Source organism: Erinaceus europaeus, chromosome 12 (assembly GCF_950295315.1).
Source record: "Erinaceus europaeus chromosome 12, mEriEur2.1, whole genome shotgun sequence".
NCBI lineage: Eukaryota > Metazoa > Chordata > Mammalia > Eulipotyphla > Erinaceidae > Erinaceus > Erinaceus europaeus.
Window position 1 is genome coordinate 10903329 of NC_080173.1, and position 21343 is coordinate 10924671.

At 49.0% G+C, this 21343-nt stretch overlaps 1 protein-coding gene across 1 annotated transcript in view; it reads left to right on the forward strand.

The window, feature by feature from the left end:
* The window catches only part of TTYH2 (tweety family member 2), a 53362-nt gene that overhangs the window by 8086 nt on the left and 23933 nt on the right, over positions 1-21343 (forward strand). The window contains exons 2-3 of the mRNA XM_007524564.3: positions 3201-3373; positions 13279-13390. Coding sequence (XP_007524626.1) covers positions 3201-3373; positions 13279-13390 — 285 coding nt within the window. The remainder of the gene's footprint in view (positions 1-3200; positions 3374-13278; positions 13391-21343) is intronic.

A 21343-nucleotide genomic window follows, 5' to 3' on the forward strand; every position in this document is an offset into this window, starting at 1 on the left:
CAGTGGATAAAGCATTGGATTCTCAAGTAGGAGGTCCTGAGTTCAATCCCCAGCAGCACATGTGCCAAGTGATGTTTGGTTCTTTCTCTCTCTCCTGTCTTTCTCCTAAGTAATTTTTTAAAAAAATATTTAATAAATTAATTACTTAAAAAAATAAAATAAAAAGAGTCTAATGCTTTATCTACTGCATCACCTCCTGGACCACTCAGCCCAATTTTTCTCTTTCTCTTCATTTATTTTTTATTTTATTTACCAAAGCACTGTTCTGCTCTGGTTTATGGTGGTGTGGAGGATTGAACCTGGGACTTTGGAGACTTAGGCATGAGAGTCTGTTTGCATAACCATTATGCTAGCTACCCTCCACCTTTCTCTTTTAAAAAAATGTTTTTCCCCCTTAGGCAGGGTGTGAGATAGTGTAATGGTCGCCTGCAGGTGAGGGTGGGGGTCTTGAACCCAGGTCCTGATGTACTGTAGCATATGCACTCTACTAGGTGCACCACCACTTGGACCCTCTGGCTCGTCTCTTTAGCTCATCAGGAAGGGCATACATTGCTATACCCGCCACCCAGGACTGAACCCCAGAGTCACAGGGAAGGTGCTGTGACGTCTCTTCTTTTCTCTCTAGATAGATAGATGGATAGATAAATCTGAATAAAAAAAAAAAATGGCCCAGTGAAATTGTGCATGTGTGAGGGCATGGCTTCACCAGTCACAAATAACAGCAACAACAAAATACATTTAAAAATAAACACATGGGGGGGGGGTCGGGCGGTAGCACAGCGGGTTAAGCGCACATGGCACAAAGTGTAAGGACCCAGTTCGAGCCCCTGCGGGGGGGGGGGGGTGTCACTTTACAAGCAGTGAAGCAGGTCTGCAGGTGTCTGTCTTCCCTCTCTCTGTCTTCCCCTCCTCTCACGATTTCTCTCTGTCCTATCCCACAACAACAGCAGCAATGACAACAATGATAATAATGACAACAACAAGGGTAATAGCGAGGGTAACAAAGAGAGTGGTGGAGTCGGGGAGAGTGAGTGCACCATTCGTAGCACTGCTCTGGCTGGTCCCATGTGGAGCTGGGAATCAAACCCACAACCTCATGCTTGCAAAGCAGTCGATCTACCACTAAGCTACCTCCTTGGCCCCCTGCTCTTATTCACAATAGAGCTTTGTTTCTTGGACTCTGAGCTTTATGCTCACAATGTTGTGAGCCTGACTTTCTTTTTAATATATTTTATTTTATTTATTATTTTTTTAAAAAATATTTATTTATTCCCTTTTGTTGCCCTTGTTTTATTGTTGTAGTTGGATAATGTTGGATAGGACAGAGAGAAATGGAGAGAGGAGGGAAAGACAGAGAGGGGGAGAGAAAGATAGACACCTGCAGATCTGCTTCAACACTTGTGAAGTGACTCCCCTGCAGGTGGGGAGCCGGGGGCTCAAACCAGGATCCTTACAGGTCCTTGTGCTTTGTGCCACCTGTGCTTAACCCGCTGTGCTACCACCCAAGTCCCTATTTTATTTTATTTTTTACCTGAGCACAGCTCAGCTCTGGCTTATGGTGGTGCAGGGGATTGAACCTGGGACTTTGGAGCCTCAGGCATGAGCGTCTGTTTGCATAACCATTATGCTATCTACCCATGCCCCACTATATTTTATTTTAATGAAAGAGAAATACAGAGAGAAAGATAGATAGACCAGAGCACTGCTCAGCTCTGGTTTATGGTGATATGAGGGATTGATCCTGGAGCCTGGGAGCCTTCAGACATGAGTCTGTTTGCATAACCATTAACTCAGGACCTCATGCTTGAGAGTCTAGGCTTTATTCTCTGTGACGCCTTATTGAAGTCTTGCCTCCAGTCGGACGGACGGGACTGGGCACTTCCCTGGAGGGGATGCATGTAGGAAGCCAGGCAAGGCTGCTCAGAGTTCTGACCCGGAGCCAGGTTCAGGCTGGGCCTGCCGTCCAGCAATTCTATTACCATCTGGTGCCCATCTGGCTGAATCAGGAGATTAGGGGCGTGGCAGAGGGGCCCCTGGTCCATCCAACAGAGAGCTCCCTTTGGGGAACCCTGAGGAGCACCATTTCTTCCATTCAGAATCCCGAGAGAACGCTGGTAGCTGGAAGTCACCTTTTGGGATGCAGGGAAAAGGGGCTTCTCCCTCGCCCCTGCCCAGGGCATGTCCTGACTTCTCCCCCAGCCTCCAGCACAGAGCTGGCTCCTCATTTCCGCACGGACCCCAACACTTAGAGTCCCACTCCTCCCCACTCAGATACCAGGCGACTTCGGCTCTCTGACCTGTGTCCTCGAGTCACCCACAGCCCTCACTGGCGGTTGCTGGTTCTTGTCATGTCTTCTGAGAGGCCCAGAATATGTCACTGAGCTAGTTGTCTTTCATGTCTTCCTGCAGGGGTGCAGACTACCAGTCTGGGGGCTGCCCCTGAGCGGCTCCTTCTCCCTTACCTCCACCTCTGCAGGCCGCAGCTCATTACTTGTTCGCAGGAGTCACAGGAGGAGGGAAGAGACACAGCTGAGTCCTAGGTCCTGTACCCACAAGCTGGCTGTGCTCAGGAGGACCCCAGGGCTGGACACTTGATTTTATTTGTTTTCAAAATCTTTTTTTTTAATTTTGATTCTAATTTTTAATATTTATTTATTCCCTTTTATTGCTCTTTTTTATTGTTGTAGTTATTATTGTTGTTATTGATGTCGTTGTTGTTGGATAGGACAGAGAGAAATGGAGAGAGGAGGGGAAGACAGGTTGGGGGAGAGACTTGTGAAGCGACTCCCCTGCAGGTGGAGAGCCGGGGGCTCGAACTGGGATCCTTACTCTAGTCCTTGGGCTTTGTGCCATGTGCGCTTAACCTGCTGTGCTACCGCCTGACTCCCTAAATTTTTATTTTATCAATGCACTGCTCAGTTCTGGTTTATGGTGGTCTGGGTGATTGAACATGAGTCTTTGGAACCTCAGGCAAGAGAGTCTCTCTATATAACCATTATGCTATCTACCCCCCTTTTTTTAACCAGAGCACTGCTCAGCTCTGGCTTATGGTGGTGCCAGGGATTGAACCTGGGACCCTCAAGTGCTTCAGGCCTGAAAGACTTCTGCATAACCACTATGCTGTCTCCCTGGCCCGGATGGGCACTTCTTGGATCCCAGCCTGCAGGGCCCAGTGCTGATGCCCACCTCTCTCCCTCCAGTCGCTGCTGTTCCTGGGACTGGTGGCCGCCGTGGGCCTGGGCCTGAATCTGGTCTTCCTGGTGGTTCGAGTGATCTGCGTGTGCTGCTGTGGGCGACGCCAGGTGGTGCAGACAAAGCGGCGAGACTCATGCTGCGTCACCTGGACGGCCGTGGTTGCTGGGCTGGTCTGCTGGTGAGTGCCCCCCGCCCCCTCCCCGCACTGGGCACAAGGTGGGTAAGGGATGCACTTCTGTGGGCCTGATGTCTGGGTTTTGCCAGTGGGTAGCCTCATGGCCCGTGACCGGGAAATTCTTTCTTGCTCCTCTGCCAGCAGCACCCCATCACTCCAAAGAGACACATCAGCTGTCTGGACAGATTCTCCTTTTTCTTTTCTTTTCTTTTCTTTTCTTTTCTTTTCTTTTCTTTCTTGCTATTATCTTTATTTATTGGATAGAGACAGTCAGAAATCGAGAGAGGGGAGTCCGTCCTTAGAGCAGCAGGTTAAGCGCAGGTGGCGCAAGGAGCAAGGACCGTTGTAAGGATCCCTGTTGGAGCTGCAGGCTTCCCACCTGCAGGGGAGTCGCTTCACAGGCGGTGAAGCAGGTCTGCAGGTGTCTGTCTTTCTCTCCCCCTCTCTGTCTTCCCCTCCTCTCTCTATTTCTCTCTGTCCTATCCAACAACGACATCAAGAACAATAACTACGACAATGAAACAAGAAGGGCAACAAAAAGGAAATAAATAAATATAAAACAAAATAAATTGAGAGAGAAGAGGAAGACGGAGAAGAAGAGAGATGGAGAGAGAGACCCCTGCAGCACTGCTCCCCCACTTGCAAAGCTTTCCCCCTGCAGGTAGGGATTGTGAGTTCGAACCCACGTCCTTGTGCATTGTAACGTGTGCTCAACCCGGTGCACCACCACCTGGCCCGAAACAGATTCTTCTGGTGGAGCTCTAGTGGGAGAGCCTTCCCAGGGAGGATTGTGGTCCTTTTCTCACCAGGCGCTGAGACTCAGATGCCTGGGGTGCTCTCCCTAGGGCTGCCTCACCCCTGTCCTGGGGTGGGCCCATTCAGCCTGGCAGAGACTTGCCTGGCAGCCCCCCTCCCCAACACTCTACTTTGTTGGACAGAGGGCACATCATCTCTCTGCATCCCTATCTCCTCCCGGATGCCACTTGGTTCCTCCAGTTCAGAGAGAGCCTGGCTCCAGCCCCAATCGATTTAATCTTCTAGCCAGATCAATAACTCGTAGCGGCTTTGCTTCTGATGGCAGAGAGGAGCTTCCTAACTCTGATCTGGAGCTGTGGCCACCCAGCCTGCAGGACCGGGCAGGGTATCCACTCACCAGCTCTGTATTCATATCCTCAGAGGTTTTCCCAGAGTCTTGTTTCTGGTGACCTTTTTTTCCTTTTCATTTGATGAGATAGAAATTGAGAGAGGAGGGGGAGATAGAAAGAAGGAGAGAATTGTCCCATCCCGCGGGACCTTCAACGTGGGTTAACCTAGGAGAGGGAGTGAGGACAAGGAAAGAAGGGAGAGGGAAGGGGACAAGACACACGAGAGAAATGAGATAAGTCAAGATTCTGATCAAGTCTGTTATTAGCACCAAAGATGCTGTTTTTAAGGCCAGGGCAAGGGGGGAGTTAGCAGCTGGGGACTGTTGATTGAAGTGGTGTGTTGTCATGGTAATCAGCCTCAGCCGGAAGTGTCATGGTAATCAATCTGGAAGGTCCTGGGTGATTCATGGGGAGGTGGAATTGGGAGACAGGAACTTATCTGTGAACAAAGACTGTAAGGTGTAAAGAAGCAGGAACTTCACTTTTAAGCAAGGCCGTCTGTGAACAAGGACTCTATGGTCATGCCAATAGCAACCGTGAGGGCACATGTGGCTCCCCACAGAGAATGATAGATACCTGCAGACCTGCCTCACTGCTCTTGCAGTGTTCCCACCTGTAAGTGTGGTGTCGGGGCTTGAACCCTGGTTCTTGTGCATGTCCTCGTGAGTAGTATTCCTTGCACTTAAGTGGGTGCACCACCTCCTGCTCCCACCCCCACCTGTCTCCCCCTACCCTTTTGATTTCTTCCTTTTTTTTTTAACCTTAGCTTTCCTCCCCCCCCACCCAGAGTCTTTTGCTTTGGTGCAATACGCCAAACCCAGTCCAAGTTCTGCTTTGTGTTTCTTATTTTTCAACTTCTTTTTCATTATTTCATTATTGTTTCATTAGTGATTCAATTATGATTGACAAGATTGTGGGATAACAGAGGTACAGTTCCTACAATTCCCACCACCAGAGTTCCACATCCCATCCCCTCCACTGGAAGTGTCCCCATTCTTTATCCCTCTGGGAGTATGGACCAGATTATACATATATTCCCTTTTGTTGCCCTTGTTGTTTTATTGTTGTAGTCATTATTGATGTCATTGTCAGATAAGACAGAGAGAAATGGAGAGAGGAGGGGAAGACAGAGAGGGGGAGAGAAAGACAGACACCTGCAGAACTGCTTCACTACTTGTGAAGTGACTCCCCTGCAGGTGGGGAGCCGGCGGCTCCATCCGGGATCCTTACAACACCCAGACCAGAATTCTTTATGAGGTACAGAAGGTGGGAGGTCAGGCTTCTGTAATTGCTTCTCTGCTGGACATGGGTGTGGACAGGTGGATCCACACCCCCAGCCTGTCTCTGTCTTTCCCTAGTGGAGCAGGGCTCTGTGGAGGCGGGGTTCACATTGGTGAAGTCGTCTACCCAGGGAAGTCAGGTTGGCGTCATGGTGGTATTTTTCAATTCTGTCTACGAGTGAGATCATCCCTCTTGATTTCTGGCTGTCTCTATCCAATAAATAAAAATAGTAAAAATTTGGGAGTCGGGCGGTAGCGCAGCAGGTTAAGCACAGGTGGCACAAAGCACAAAGACCGGCATAAGGGTCCAGGTTCGAGCCCCTGGCTCCCCACCTGTAGGGGAGTCGCTTTACAGGCGGTGAAGTAGGTCTGTACGTGTTAATCTTTCTCTCCCCCCCTGTCTTCCCCTCTCTCTATTTCTCTCTGTCCTATCCACAATGATGACGTTAATAACAACAACAATAAAACAATAAGGGCAACAAAAGGGAATAAATAAATATTAAAAAATAATAATAATAAAAATTAAAAGAAAGTGGTCCGGGAGGTGGTGCAGTGATAAAAGCTTTGGACTCTCAAGCATGAGGTCCTGAGTTCAATCCCCGGCAGCCCATGTGCCAGAGTGATGTCTGGTTCATTCTCTCTCCTTCTATCTTCCTCATTAATAAATAAATAAAATCTTAAAAAAAATTAAAAGAAAAAAGGGGGAGCCATTTAGTGTGCATTGATGACAAGAATGGTAAGGATAAGAGAGCTTGTGTCCAGGGGAGCCGGGCTGTAGCTCAGCGGGTTAAGCGCAGGTGGAGCAAAGCACAAGGTCGGCATAAGGATCCTGGTTCGAACCCCCCGGCTCCCCACCTGTGTCCAGAGTTTGTGTCCAGAGTTTGTGTCCAGAGTCCAGGCAGGACTGGCTAGATCACTCACGTGGCACGGGGCCTGGTGGCTTAGGTTTGAGCCCAGCTTCCCACCTCTCCGCCCCCAGCCCCTACGCTGGAGGAAGTTTTCATACGGTGGTGTTGTCCTTTGTCTTTACTCCTTCCTTCCTAAGTAGGACAAAGAGTGCCAAGAAAGGCAAAGGGGGTTTGGGGAGAGGTCTTTTTGCTCTGCTGGGGTGGGCACGGGCAGTGACTTCCTATTTGGGAAGCATTGCAGTTGTCAGGCCAAGAGGGGCCAGAACTCCAGTTCTGTATTTTCCCTCAAGCAGCACAACACCAGGAGGGGGCCCAGGAGTCCTCCCTTACATGGCTAGGGGGAGCCTGGGATTGGGAGAAGAGCCCACAGGCCGGGAGGAGGCACCATGCTTGAACACCCCCTCTCAGGGGTGAAGAAGCCTTATTAGAAAGGAAACACACTCCCAAGCACCGGATCCTGACGGGAGACCAGAAGAGAAGACAAGCTCCGGCAGCAGACAAAAGGCATTTGGAGCATACCCGGAGCTCTTTTCATCAAGAAGATTGTGGAAATACAATACGCTTAATGGATGAATGTTTCAGTGGGGTGTTTGTTCACTTTTCTCACAGTTTCCCGTGAGGGCTGCGGGGAAATACAGACTGGGTGGGGTGTGGTGTGGTTAAGAGCATCCTGACCAAGGGCGCTAGCACAGTGGTTTATGGAACAGACTTGCATGAAACCTGAGGTAGAAAGGACCCAGGTTCTATCCCCAGCACCACCTTAGAAGAACTATTAAAGGGGGTCAGGTGGTAGTGCAGCAGGTTAAGCGCACGTGGCGCAAAGTACAAGGATCGGTGTAAGGATCCCAGTTCAAGCTCCTGGCTCCCCATCTGCAGGGGGGAGGCCGCTTTACGGGTGGTGAAGCAGGTCTGCAGGTGTCTGTCTTTCCCCACTCTTTGTCTCTCCTCCTCTCTCGATTTCTCTCTGTCCTATCCAACAACACCAACAGCAGTGACAACAATAATAATAATGACAACAACAAGGGCAACAAAATGGGAAAAATGGCCTCTAGGAGCAAGTGGATTTGTAGTGCAGGCACCCAGCCCCAGCAATAACCCTGAAGGCAAAAAAAAAATAAAAGGAACTATTAAAAAAGGAAACTGGATTGGAAGTGGACCCTCAGGCTGGCTTGCTTTTAGCCTGTCTATCTGTAGATTTATTTATTTATTTTTAATATTTATTTATTCCTTTTTGTTGCCTTGTTGTTTTAGTGTTGTAATTATTATTGTTGGTATTGATGTCATCGTTGTTGGATAGGACAGAGAGAAATGGAGAGAGGGGGAGAGAAAGAGTGACACCTGCAGACCTGCTTCACCGCTAGCGAAGCGACTTCCCTGCAGGTGGGGAGCCGGGGGCTCGAACCCGTATCCTTACGCCACCTGTCCTTGCGCTTTGTGCCACCTGCGCTTAACCTGCTGCGCTACTGCCTGACTCCCAGATTTATTATTTTATTTTTATAACAGAGACAGAGAAATTGGGTGAAAGGGAGAGAGGAAGAGAGACAACTACTTCACCACTCGTGAGGTTTCTCCTATGCAGGTGGACTGGGCCCTTGAACCCAGGTCTTTGCTCATGCTAACTTGTGTGCTTCACTGATTGTGCCCACTCCTACCTCCAACCTTTCTATGACAATTTCCCAAGAAATTGATTCCTTCTCAGGTCCTGTCCTATGGTTTTTTTGTTGTTGTTGTTGTTACTTTGTTATCTCAGGGACTTCACTGCTGCAGGCCAACTTCTTCAGATAGAAGGAGAGAGAGAGACAGTGGTCCAGGTAGTGGCACAGTGGTGGATAGGGCACTGGACACTGAACCACGAAGACCGGAGTTTGCTCCCTGACATCACGTGTACCAGAGTGATGCTGTGGTTCTCTCTCCTTCTCCGCTCTCTCCTATAAATAAATAAAGCTAAAAGAAAAGAAAAGTGGTCCGGAGGGTGGTGCAGTGACTAAGGCATTGGACTCTCAAGCATGAGGTCCTGAGTTCAATCCCCGGCAGCACACGTACCAGAGTGATATCTGGTTCTTTTTCTCTCTCTCTCTCCTATCTTTCTCATTAATAAATAAATAAAATCTTTAAAAAAAAAAGAAAAGAAAAGAGGGTGTGGAAGACAGTACATTGATTATGCAAAAGATTTCCAATGGACCTATGGCTTCAAAGTCCCAGATTTAATCCCCAGCATGACCATAAGCCAGAGCTGAGCACGGAAAGGAAGAGGGAGAGGGAGAGAGAGAGAGAGAGAGAAAGGGAGAGAAAAGTCTCCACTTTCCACCTCAATTTCTCTGTCTCTACTCAGTAAATAAAATATATTTAAGTGGGGGAGACAGAAGGAGAGAGAGAGAGAGGAAAAGAAACACCAGAACACTGAAGCTGCCCTCCCCTGCACTGGGGCTGTGCGCCTCTCATTTGACAAAGCAGCCGCCTTTGCTCGCCTCTGTTCTGTCCTGCTTTTTGAGTATATGCACATGTGGGTTCATCTTCCCTGCCCCCCCTCCCCCAAATCAATGTTTCGGTCGAAGACCTGGGAGGCTGCTCACTGACTGTGCAGATGTTTCCCCAGATGCTGGCCCCATAGAGCAAGATGGATGAGAGGGCCGGGCTTAGGGATGAGCTGTTCTAACTGGAATGTTGGACTAAAACCAACTAGATGAAACTTCACTGGATGGATTGAAAGTTCTGGTTTTGGTTAGGATAAAACAATTCATTTCAGCACTATAGGAAGGAGGCTGGCCTTTGCTGTAGTTCCTGTGAAGAAAGTCAGGACTGTTTGTAGACTCCCAGACCTGGGGAAGGGAACTCCTGGGTCCTCTGGAGCTCCCTGCACTCAGAGCTGGAGGACTGGGGGCCTGTTTAAGGCTGGTGTTGACCAGCTTTAAAGGTTGGAGGGAGGTGTTATATATGGCAGATAATGTCTGACCCGGGGGCTGGCGGAAAGGGGTGGTCTGGAGCTGCATTCAGATGTCTGGTGGGCTGTCTTGCAGAATTTGAGGCTTCAGTTAGAGACAGCTCTGCAGTAGAAGGAACGTGGAGGATTTGCAGGGGTGAGGCGCTGGTTCTATTCTTGGTACCACATGTGCTCTGGTCTCAGTGTCTCACTTACTCTTTCTCTAATAAGAAAAGTGAGGGAGTCGGGCTGTAGCACAGCGGGTTAAGCGCAGGTGGCGCAAAACACAAGGACCGCATAAGGATCCCAGTTCAAGCCCCGGCTCCCCACCTGCAGGGGAGTCGCTTCACAGGCGGTGAAGCAGGTCTGCAGGTGTCTATCTTTCTCTCCTCCTCTCTGTCTTCCCCTCCTCTCTCCATTTCTCTCTGTCCTATCCAACAATGACAACAACAATAATAACTACAACAATAAAACAACAAGGGCAACAAAGGGAATAAATAAATAAAATAAATAAAAAAAATTAAAAAAAAAAATTAAAAAAAAAAAAAAGAAAAAGAAAAGTGAAATAAATAAAAATTAGAGGCTATTCTGAGCTTCCCCAGAAGGAGTAAGGTTCAGCTCAATATAAGAAGAAACTTTTAATTTACATTTATTTATGAACTTATTTACTTATGTTTGTTTTCCCAGAGCACAGCTCAGCTCTGGCTTGTAGTGGTTTGGGGGATTAAACCTGGGATTTTGGAGCCTCAGGCATGAAAGTCCTTTTGTGTAACCATTTATGCTATCTCTCCTGACCCCAAGAAAAAGCTTTTTAAAAATTTTTAAAACATACTTATTTATTTATTTTTGTTGACCTTTTTTATTGTTGAAGTAATTATTGTTGTTGTTGGATAGGACAGAGAGAAATGGAGAGAGGAGGGGAAGACAGAGAGGCTGAGAGAAAGATAAGACACCTGCAGACCTGCTTCACCACTTATGAAGTGACTCCCCTGCAGGTGGGGAGCCGGGGGGGGGGGGGGGGGCGGGGTCTAGAACCAGGATCCTAATGCCGGTCCTTTTGCTTTGTGCCACCTGCGCTTAACCCGCTGTGCTACCGCCCGACTCCCTAGAAGAAACTGTTTTTTGTGCTTCAGGAGGTAGTGTAGTGGCTGGAGTGTTGGACTTAAAAGCATGAGGTTGTGAGTTTAATCCCTGACATCACATATGCCAGAATGAGGCTCTGGTTCTTGTTCTTTCTCTCTTGTTCATAAATAAATATATCTTAAAAAAAACAATAGTAGGGGGCCTGGTGGTCGCGCACCTGGTTAAGTGCACACATTACAGTGTGCAAGGACCCAGGTTCAATCCCCTGGTCCCCACCTGCAGGGGGAAAACTTTATGGGTGGTAAAGCAGGGCTGCAAGTATCTCTCTTTCTTTCTCTGTCTCTCTTTCCCACTCTCCTCTCAATTTATCTTTCTATCCAGTAATAAATAAATAATACATATTTTAAAAGAGTGTGTATGTTTGACTGGTGGTATTGTAAATAGTGTCCAATTAAAAAAATAATAAAGGAAACTGTGTATAGGCTGGGACTTTTCAGTAGTGGATTGCCTTGTGAGAACTGTGAGAAAGGGTGAAAATGGAGGGGTCTCCAGCTGCTACAGGCTTTGGGGGGGGGGGCGGGACTAAGTTTGGTCTCCTGAGACCTTGGTGGTAACATACAGGCTGACTGCACTAGAATCCCCAGGGCTGGGCCAGCTGGCGGCCACCTGTGGAGACACCGATGTAGAGGCTGGTAGTGGTCTCCTGTGACCTAAGTGAATTATGCAGGGTAGGGATAGACTGTCTCTGAATGCCACCCCTCCCCCTGTCACACATGTGTCCCCTCCCCCCAGAGTAGAATTCCCCAGCTCAAGTCCAAAGTGTGCTCTCTACGGTGGGTTCTAGTGGTCTTCTGCTTAATTCATAAGATCTTCAAGCAGCCAGTGGACCCTTCAGTAGGTAAATAGATAAAAATAAAGCCCAGCCTGTCCCGACAGTGGTCTGCTTATCACTCGGGCACTGAAATAGGGTGAGCTATGAAGCTGTCAAGAGACAGGGAAGAAGCCTGAGTGAAAGAAGAGAACCAGAAAAACCAGCAACAGGGTGATCCTAGTTCTGTGGCATTCTGGAAAAGGCAAAATATGGAGACCTCAGAAGATGACGGGTCACTAGGGGTTGGCGGGTGGAGCAGTGAGCCCAGAGGGCTTCTCGGACAGTGAAATGAATCTGAGCTCTTTGGGTGAACACCTGCCATACACCTGTCTCAATCAAGGGCACCTACCAGGTGACCCCTAGTGTAAACTCCATTTTGGATAGAGGTGCTCTGTCCTCAGGGGTTCATCTATTCTGACAAATGTCTCCTCTGGTGTGTGTATGGGGGGGCGGTGATCACAGTGGGGAAGACTGGGAGGGGGCAGTGGGGTACATGGATCTCCCAGCCCTCTGTTCACTTTTGCTGTGGAGCTTAAAACTGCTCTGAAAAAAATGAGTACATAAAAAAATGGTTCTTGGGTGCTGGGCGGGTAGCACACTGGGTTAAGTACACATAGTGCAAAATTCGAGGACCGGCTCAGGATCCTGATTCCAGGCCCCAGCACCCCACCTGCAGAGGGGTCACTTTACAAGCAGTGAAGCAGATCTGCAGGCGTCTTTCTGTCTCTCTCCACCTCTCTCTCTCCCCTCTCAATTTCTCTCGGTCCTATCTAATAATAATAAGAAAGAAAAATAAAAGGAGAAATGGCCATCAGGAGTGGTGGATTCATCATGTAGATACCAGCTATAACCCTGGTGGCAATAAAAAACAAAACAACAAAAACAGTTTTCCTGGAGCTGGGGTACACCCAGTTGAGCACACATTGCTCTATGTGCAAGGGTCCAGGTTCAAAGATCCAGGTTCAAGTCCCTAGTCCCCACCTTTGGGGACAAAGGGGAGTTTCACAAGTGGTGAAGCACGTCTGTAGGTGTCTCTCTCCCCCTCTCTTTTAATTTTTTGTCATTATTATCTTTATTTACTGGATAGAGACAGCCAGAAATTGAGAGGGGGGTGGATAGGGAGAGATACCTGCAGCCCTGCGTCACCATTCATGAAGCTTTCCTTCTACAGGTGGGGACCAGGGGCTAGAACCTGGGTCCTTGCTCATTATATAATGTGTGCACTTAACAAGGAACACCACTACCAGGCCCTTCTCTCTCCCTTTGTAGCTTCCTTTTCCTTCTCAATACCTTTCTGTCCTAGCAAAATAAACACATGCATAAATAAATCTTTTTTTTAAAAAGGGGAGTCGGGCGGTAGCACAGCAGGTTAAGTGCACGTGGTACAAAGTGCAAGGACCAGTGTAAGGATCCCGGTTCGAGCCCCCGGCTCCCCACCTGCAGGGAAGTTGCTTCACAAGTGGTGAAGCAGGTCTTCAGGTGTCTGTCTTTCTCTCCCCCTCTCTGTCTTCCTCTCCTCTCTCCATTTCTCTCTGTTCTATCTAACGATGACATCAGTAACAACAATAATAACTACAACCGCAGTGATAACAAGGACAACAAAAAGGGAAAATAAATATTAAAAAATTATTTAAAAAGAAAGAAAGAAAACAGGTCTCCTCTGGACGTCCCCTCTGACTTTGTTTGGGTCTTGTCCTGTAGTGCCGCAGTGGGCGTCGGTTTCTATGGAAACAGCGAGACCAGTGATGGGGTGTACCAGCTGATCTACTCCCTGGACAACGCCAACCACACCTTCTCTGGGATCGATGAGCTGGTAAGGCTCGTGGGCAGCCGGCTAGAACAAGGGCCCCAGTCACACTGCAGGCCTGGACTCCCCTTGGGCTGCTCTTGGCCCTGTCGGAAGCAGGCTGGAAATTTCTGCTCCCCAGGCTGGTGCAGGAGTGGCCACACAGTCAGATTCCATTCATGTTAGGGGGAGCGATGCTTCTACCCACTGCTCTGAGGAGGCCCTGGAGGCTGAAAATCAGACTCACTGGGTATCTTTTCTTTTTGAAATTGTACTTATTTATTTTTATTATTTTGTTTATTTAATGGATAGAGAGAGAAATCAAGAGGGAAGAGAGAGAGTGGTCGGGAGGTGGCGCAGTGGATAAAGTGTTTGACTTTCAAGCATGAGGTCAGTCCCCAACAGCGCATGTGCCAGAGTGATGTTCTGTTCTTTATCTCTTCCCTCCTATCCCTCTTATTAATTAATAACTGAAATACTAAGAGAGGCAGAGAAACACCTGTGAAACAGTGCTGCTTCACAGCTTGTGAACTTTTCCTCACACAAGTGGGGACCAGGGGCTTGAACCCCGGTACCTATTGCATTGGTAACAGGTGTGTCATCACTTGGCCCCTGTTTATTTATTTTGTATTTTATTTGTTTATTTATTGGATAGAGGCAGCCAGAAATAGAGAGGGTGGGGGAGATAGAGAAGGGGAGAGACAGAGAGACACCTGCAACACTGCTTCACCACTCACAAAGCTTTCCCCCTGCAGACTGGGGACGTAAACCCGAATCCTTGCCCTTTGTAAGGTGTGCACTCAACCAGGTGTGCCACCACCCGGCCCATTTATTTATTTATTTACAACATGGGGGGGGGGACCAGGCATCACTCCAGTCAATACATTGCCAAGGACTTGAACCCGGGTCCTAGCACATGTGTGTCCTGTGTGCTGGCAGTGAGCCACCACTGCCCCGCTAGGCTTTCTGTGGTTACCTGATTGCTACTTTCAGAGTATTGTGGGGTTCCCACCCTACCTTGGTCCCCACATTGAGGCAGCAGGTCTTTGGGGCTGGTTGTCCAGGCAACCCCAGGCAGCCCAATGTCCCCAGCTGAGAGGGAGCTCAGCAAAGGACCCACCCTGCTGGCACAGGCTCAAACCCTATTGTCCTTCCTTTTCCTTTAAGCTTCTCAAAGGCCTTAATCCCTCAGCTGCTCCAGGCCCTGCCCCCTCCCCCCCAGGGCTCTCCTTAAAGAGACAGCTGCTCCCTGGTGCCCAGGGTGGTTGGGTGCAGTGGGCATCTCTGGCCTCAGAGGGAAAGTGAGAGTCAGATGCCAAATCAGGGGACCCACTCGCCTGTAGGACTCATTCTTATTGTGTCCATTAACACTCAGTCCTGAGGGTTGAGAGCAGCCCTACAGGCCCGGGCAGGAAGGGGTTGCTGGGGCTGTTGGACTGGACACTGCCTGATGGAGGCATGGGTGTGACTGGGGGTGGTGGTGGTAGGGGGTGGTGGTGTCCTACCCTCAGAGTACCCCCAGGTTCCCCTCTGCCCTTCAGGTCCAACACCAGAACCCCAGGACGAGGAACTTGATCCTAAAGGAGAAATCCCCAGCCTGAGAAAGCCCCAGAGCTGTGGCCTTCACCCACTGACTTGTGACCAGGGGCAGGGAGTGCCTTCCAGGGGGACTGAGAAGAGGAACTCCCGTAGCCATTCTGAGGGAAAAGTGTAGAGGAAAGTTTTTCTTTTATATTATTTTTACCCCAAACAGTATTTTTTAATATTTTTAATATTATCTTTATTTACTGGATAGAGACAGCCAGAAATGGAGAAGGAAAGGAGAGATAGAGAGGGAGAGAGACAGAGAGACATCTGCAGCACTGCTTCAACACTTGTGAAGCTTTCCCTCTGTAGGTGGGGACCAGAGGTTCGAACCCAGGTCCTTAGGCACTGTAAAGTGTGTGCAGTTAACCAGGTGCACCACCACTTGGCCTCAGGTTTTTCTTTTTCTCCCCAAAGATTTATTGATTTACCTATGACGAAGAGAAGGAAAGAACCAGAGCATCTGGCATATGCAATGCCTGGGATCAAACTCTGGACTTCATGCTCACAAATCCAGTGTTCTGGCCACTGTACCTCCTCCCACGCCATACAAACTAAAGTTTTTGTTTGCTTGTTTTTAATCACATAGGGTGAGAGTTGTGTGGCCAGGTGAGCTGTGAGCATGACCTTTATTTTTAATGAAGGGGGGCGGACAGGCAGGCAGACACACCAGAGCACTGCTCAGCTCTGACTTATGGTAATGCTGGGGGTTGAACCTGGAACTTCAGAACTTTCAGGCATGAAAGTCTGTTGCATAGCCATTATATTGTCTTTCTAGTGCCCCTACTCCCATTTTTTAAACCAGGGCACTGCTCAGCTTTGGCATATGGTGGTGCTGGGGTTTGAACCGGGGACCTTTACATGCCTCAGACATGAGAGTCTTTCTGCCCAACCACTATGCTATCCTACAGCCTCAAGCCCCATGTTCTTAAGGGAAAGGAGAGTCCTTGGAGGCCCACCCTCCTTGCTGGCTCCATCGTTTCTGAGCAGTGGAGGCAGCAGTCACAGGCTCCCCAGGAAGGAACCCCATCATCCTCTGGTCTCTTCTGGGTGAGCTCAGCCGTGGGTGGTTTTTCTCCAGTGGGAGAGACAGGTTTGCCCATAGGTGGGCCACACTCCCAGTCCCCAGGGCTCCTTGACAGGCAGCAGATCTTAACAGGCTCCCCAGATCTAAGGGGATGAAAGTCAAGTAGTGAGACAGTCAGTAGGAGTGCCCGGTGATCTACAGAACCCCCTCAAGAGGGCTGTGATCATGAGCGCCATTATTCTAATTGCTGTAATTGCACCTATTACTGTAATCACTGTGGAGGAGAGAGGAGGCTTGAGATTTGGTGGGCAAGTCAGGCAACTCAGGTCTAAGCCAGAGCCAGGTGTCCCCTCTCAGGTCCTCCTTCCCTGGGCCTTCTAGAAGCCTCAAGACTGCCTGCCTGCCTGTGTGTGTGTGGGGGGGGAAGCAGGTGCTTCTAAGGCTGGATCTGTTAGGGGGTCAGAAAAATCATTTGGGAGAACCATGTGGGTTCTTTCTCTAGGAAATCACCCAGGGCACCAGTCACCCTTCTGGTCCCTTGGGGTCTAGGCTGAAAATAAGGACCTCGGGCTGGGCTGTACAGCAGCTGTGAGTTTGGTGGGTTTTGATTGGAGCCAAGAGTTCCAGAGGCCCCTTCCTCATAGGAGCTGGCCTAGGGGTAGGCTTTGGAAGGGGTACTAGCCTTCTGGTCTTAGCTTCCCTGCTGGGGTCCTCCCCCTGCTATCTGCCAAGATTCCACCCCTTCGGGCTCCTCCCCTCTCTCCCCTTCTAGAAAACCTCATGAAGTGGAGAAGCTGCGTCCTTTTCACTCTCCAGTTTGTGTCAGAAGCCATTCTAGGGCTTGATACACAGAAATTGGCTGAGCCCCACCTCAGAGCTTCAGATTCTGGGGTGGGGCTGGGAATGTGCCTTTGCAGTGGGTTCCCAGCTGAGCAGCTGATGCTCTGGTCCTGGGGTCACAGCTGGAGAAGCTCTGCTCCAGCCCAGGGACATAACCGCTGCCTCTTCTTGCTCTGCTCCCAGGCTCCCAGACTGGGGCTCATCTCCGGGGCTCCTCGCTGGTCTCCCTGTGGGGAACTCTGAACCCCTACCCTCTAAGGAATTGGGGGAGGGGACTGACAGATGTTTACTGTCTTGCCTTCCCCCCCAAGGAAGAATTTAAGAAATAAAAATGTTAAAATGTAAAGTTATGAAAGGAGAGGGAAAGGGCCTAACTTAGAGCAGGAAAAGTTACAGTAAACTTATTTTTTAAACTTCCTAGAGCACTGTTCAGCTCTGGTTTATAGCGGTGCAGGGGATTGAACCTGGGACCTTGGAGCCTCAGACCTGAGAGTCACTTTGCATAACCATTATGCTATCTACCCCTGATTTTTTTTTTTTTCAATCTATTCATTAATGAAGAAAAAACCAAAGCATTATTCTAGCACATGCTGTGCTGGGGATGGGTCTCCAGGCCTCCTACTTTTAATCCCAAAGCACTACCCACTGCATCACTTCTCTGTCCGCTACAGACACCTTTGAACAGCTGTTGCTCTCTGATAGGTTATGGAGATTTAAAAACCTCACAGGACCTGCTTCTCTCATTATCATTTAATAGTAGTGGTTTTTTTTTAAAGATTTTATTTATTTATTCATGAGAAAGATAGGAGGAGAGAAAGAACCAGACATCACTCTGGTACTTGTGCTGCCGGGGATTGAACTCAGGACCTCATGCTTGAGAGTCCGATGATTTATTCACCGCGCCACCTCCCAGACCACAGTAGCGTTTTTTAAAAAATATTTATTTATTTATTTTATTTTGTTGCCCTTGTTGTTTTATTGTTGTAGTTATTATTATTGATGTCATTGTTGTTGGATAGGACAGAGAGAAATGGAGAGAGGAAGGGAAGACAGAGAGGGGGAGAGAAAGACAGACACCTGCAGACCTGCTTCAGCGACTCCAGGGGCTCGAACTGGGATCCTTACGCCGGTCCTTGCGCTTTGCGCCACATGCGCTTAACCCACTGCGCTACCGCCCGACTTCTGCTTTTGTTTGTTTTGTCAGTGTACTACTCAGCTCTGATTGATGGTGCAGGGTATTGAATCTGTGAACTTTGGTGCCTCTGGCATCGAAATCTTTCTGTATATTTCCCTAAAAGTGCTTTTAATTTTACCTATTAGTTTTGAGTAGAAATGAGAGAAATTGAGAGGAAGGCAGAGATAGGCACTTGTAACACTGCTTCACTACTTGCGAAGCTTCCCCTCTTGCAAGAGGGAACCTGGGGTTTGAACGTGGGTCCTTGTACATTTTAACATGTGCACTCTACTGGGTGTGCCACCACCCTGCCCCCTGGATTTACTTTTGCCTGTCCTGTTCATCCCCTCTACTCCCCCACCATATGAAGTTACAAACTTCCTAATCTGCAGGGAGTGGATGTTTCTAGTCTGGTATCTCTAGCCCTTGATCAGCTTGTAAGAAACAATGCCAGAAGCCCCGCTGCTGAGACTGAAACAATAGAAGAAGACAAAGCAAAGAGCCGGAACTCTGAGCTCTGTGCAGATGTGTGATGGCTGGTTGCTGTCTGTGCGCTACCCCCCACCCTCCAGGAGGGAACCTGGGCTGTTACCTCATCTAGCACCTGGTGACTGAGCTGTCACTGCCCCGTTCTGGCCCGCATGTATCTTCCTCCCAGAGCTGAAGGCTGAGGCCTGTCCAGAGGATGCACGCACACCCTTTCAGCCATCATGTTTGCTGACTCAGCAGGACACCGCAGGCCACTCAGAAGGCTCAGAGGGCTGCACCTGAGTCTCCCAGCCTCCCTGGCTGCATCCTGGGCCTGACAGGAGCCTTGAGCTGGGCTGTTGGAAAACACCTTCCCAGCACCAAGCTCTGCTTGTACTCTTTTTTTGAAAACCAGAGGACAATCACTATTATTGTCCATCCCTTTATCTTACTTATTTTAAGTTGATTATTTATTTGAGACAGAGAGAGACACCAGAGCACTGCTCAGCTCTGGTTTTCTAGTGGTGCTAGAGATTGAATTTGGTACTTCAGAGCCTCAGGGGTGAAAGTCTTTGCATAACCATTATGCTATCTCCCCGTCCTTATTTTATTGTTATTATTTTAAGATTTATCGGGCATGCAAAATAGCTTACTTGAATAGGGTGTTGCTTTTCTTTTCTAAAATGCATTTATTTATTATTGGACAGAGAGAAATTGGGGGCAGAGGGGGAAATAGAGAGGGAGAGAGACAGAGAAACGTGCAGCTCTGCTTCACCCCTCATAAAACTTTCCCCCTGCAGGTGGGGACCAGTGGCTTGAACCTGGGCCCTTGTGCACTGTAATGTGAGAGCTTAATCAGCTGCACCACCGCCTGGCCCCAGTAGTGTGTTGCTTTGCTATGTGTGCGGCCCAGGTTCGATGCTGGCCTCCACCATACTGAAGGAAGCTTCAGTGCTGTGGTCTCTTATCTCCTCTCTGTCTCTCTCTCTCTCTGTCTGTCTAAAGTAACAGCACTTGCTTCTTGTTAGTGAGAGGGAAGAGAGGTGAGGAGAGAGAGAACCAGAGCATCACTCCAGCACATGGGGTGACAGGGACACGGTCGTGCAGGACCTCAGGCTTCAGAGTCCAGCACCTTACTGACTGCACTATCTCTTAGGCTGCACCTCTATTTTTGAATAAGAAGTTGCTTCGTTTCAGGGATTACTCAACTCTAGGCCCTTAAGGCCCACCCAGGAGCTGGGAAAGTCCCTCCACTGTCAGGACAGACATTCCCCGAGCTTGTTTCCTTCTCTGCATCTCCCGGAGGGAGGTAGGATCAGTCTGGGTGTTATTCAGTCCCATTGTTTCCCTCGGGTTCAGGATGCTCTGAGCTGTTGCAACAGCCAGCAACAAAGCCTTTCTGTCTTAGAGCACTGAGGAAGCCTTTGTGGGGACACCGAGCCAGGAGCCAGGTGTCAACAGCAGAAGCTTCCGGTTAACCTTTGTAGTCCTCCCTCTAAAAGCAACAGATTGATGATTCAAACGGGTCTCAAGTGTTTGTTTTGGTTTGTGTTAGTACTCATTTATTATTAACAGAGAGGAAGAGGAACCAGAGAGAACCAGAGCTTATAGGATGCTGGAACCAAACTTGGGATCTCAAGCCTGAGAATCTAGTGTTTCATCCACCTTACCACCTCCTGGGGTGCCTCAAGTTTTAAGCAGGTCTGTCTTTCCAGTAGGTGCTGGATCTTGGAGCTGGATCTTCAGGCCGGGCTGAGGTTTGCCCCTTTGGCGGGGCATGAGGCTGCTGAGATGGGGGCGGGTGGGGTGAGGGTCTGTCTTCTCTTCTCCCTTGGGGCAGCCTCATGAGCCATTCGGGGTTGGGGACAGTGTGGTGCCTGGCGCCTGCAGAGCCACTGTCTTGTGCAGCTGGTATATTCTGCCCGAGTTAGAATCAGAAGCATTATATATCTGTCTTTCTTTTTTATTAGACAGGACAGAGAGAAACTGAGAGAGGGGGCTGGGTGATGGCTCACCCAGTTAAATGCACATAGTACTATGTGCAGGGGCCCGAGCAAGGATCTGGGTTCAAGCCTCTGCACCCCCACCTGCAGGAGGGACACTTCAAAAGTGGTGAAGCAGGTACCTGTTTTCCCATCTCTCTCTCTTCTTCTTCTTCTTTTTAATATTTATTTATTTATTCCCTTTTGTTGCCCTTGTTTTTATTGTTATAGTTATTATTGAGGTTTTACCGATGTCATTGTTGGACAGGACAGAAAGAAATGGAGAGAGGAGGGAAAGACAGAGAGGGGGAGAGAAAGATAGACACCTGCAGACCTGCTTCACCACCTGTGAAGCGACTCCCCTGCAGGTGGGGAGCCGGGGGCTCGAACTGGAATCCTTATGCCGGTCCCTGCACTTTGCGCCACGTGCGCTTAACCCGCTGCGCTACCGCCCGACTCCCTCTCTCTTCTATTCGATAGAGACAGAGAGAAATTGAGAGGGAGAGGGAGATAAAGGAGAGAGGACCCTGCAACACTGCCCCACCACTTATGAAGCTTTCCCTCTGCAGATGGGGACCAGGGACTCAAACCCAGGTCGTTGTACACTATAGTGTGTGCTTAACAAGTTGCACCACTGCCTGGCCCCCACTTGTCTGTCTTTCTCCCTCCCTCTCTATCTTGCTCTCCCCGTTTAGTTTCTCTTCTCTGTCCTATTGAACAAAGTAAAAAAAAAAGGAAGAAATGGTCTCCAGGAGCGGTGGATTCATGGTGCAGGCACCGAGCCCCTGGATAACCCTGGAGGCCAAACAAAAACAAACATACAAAAGTTGAGAGGAGAGGGAGAGAGGCAGAGAAAGACACTTGCAATGCTGCTTCACTGCTCATGAAACGTTTAATATTTATTT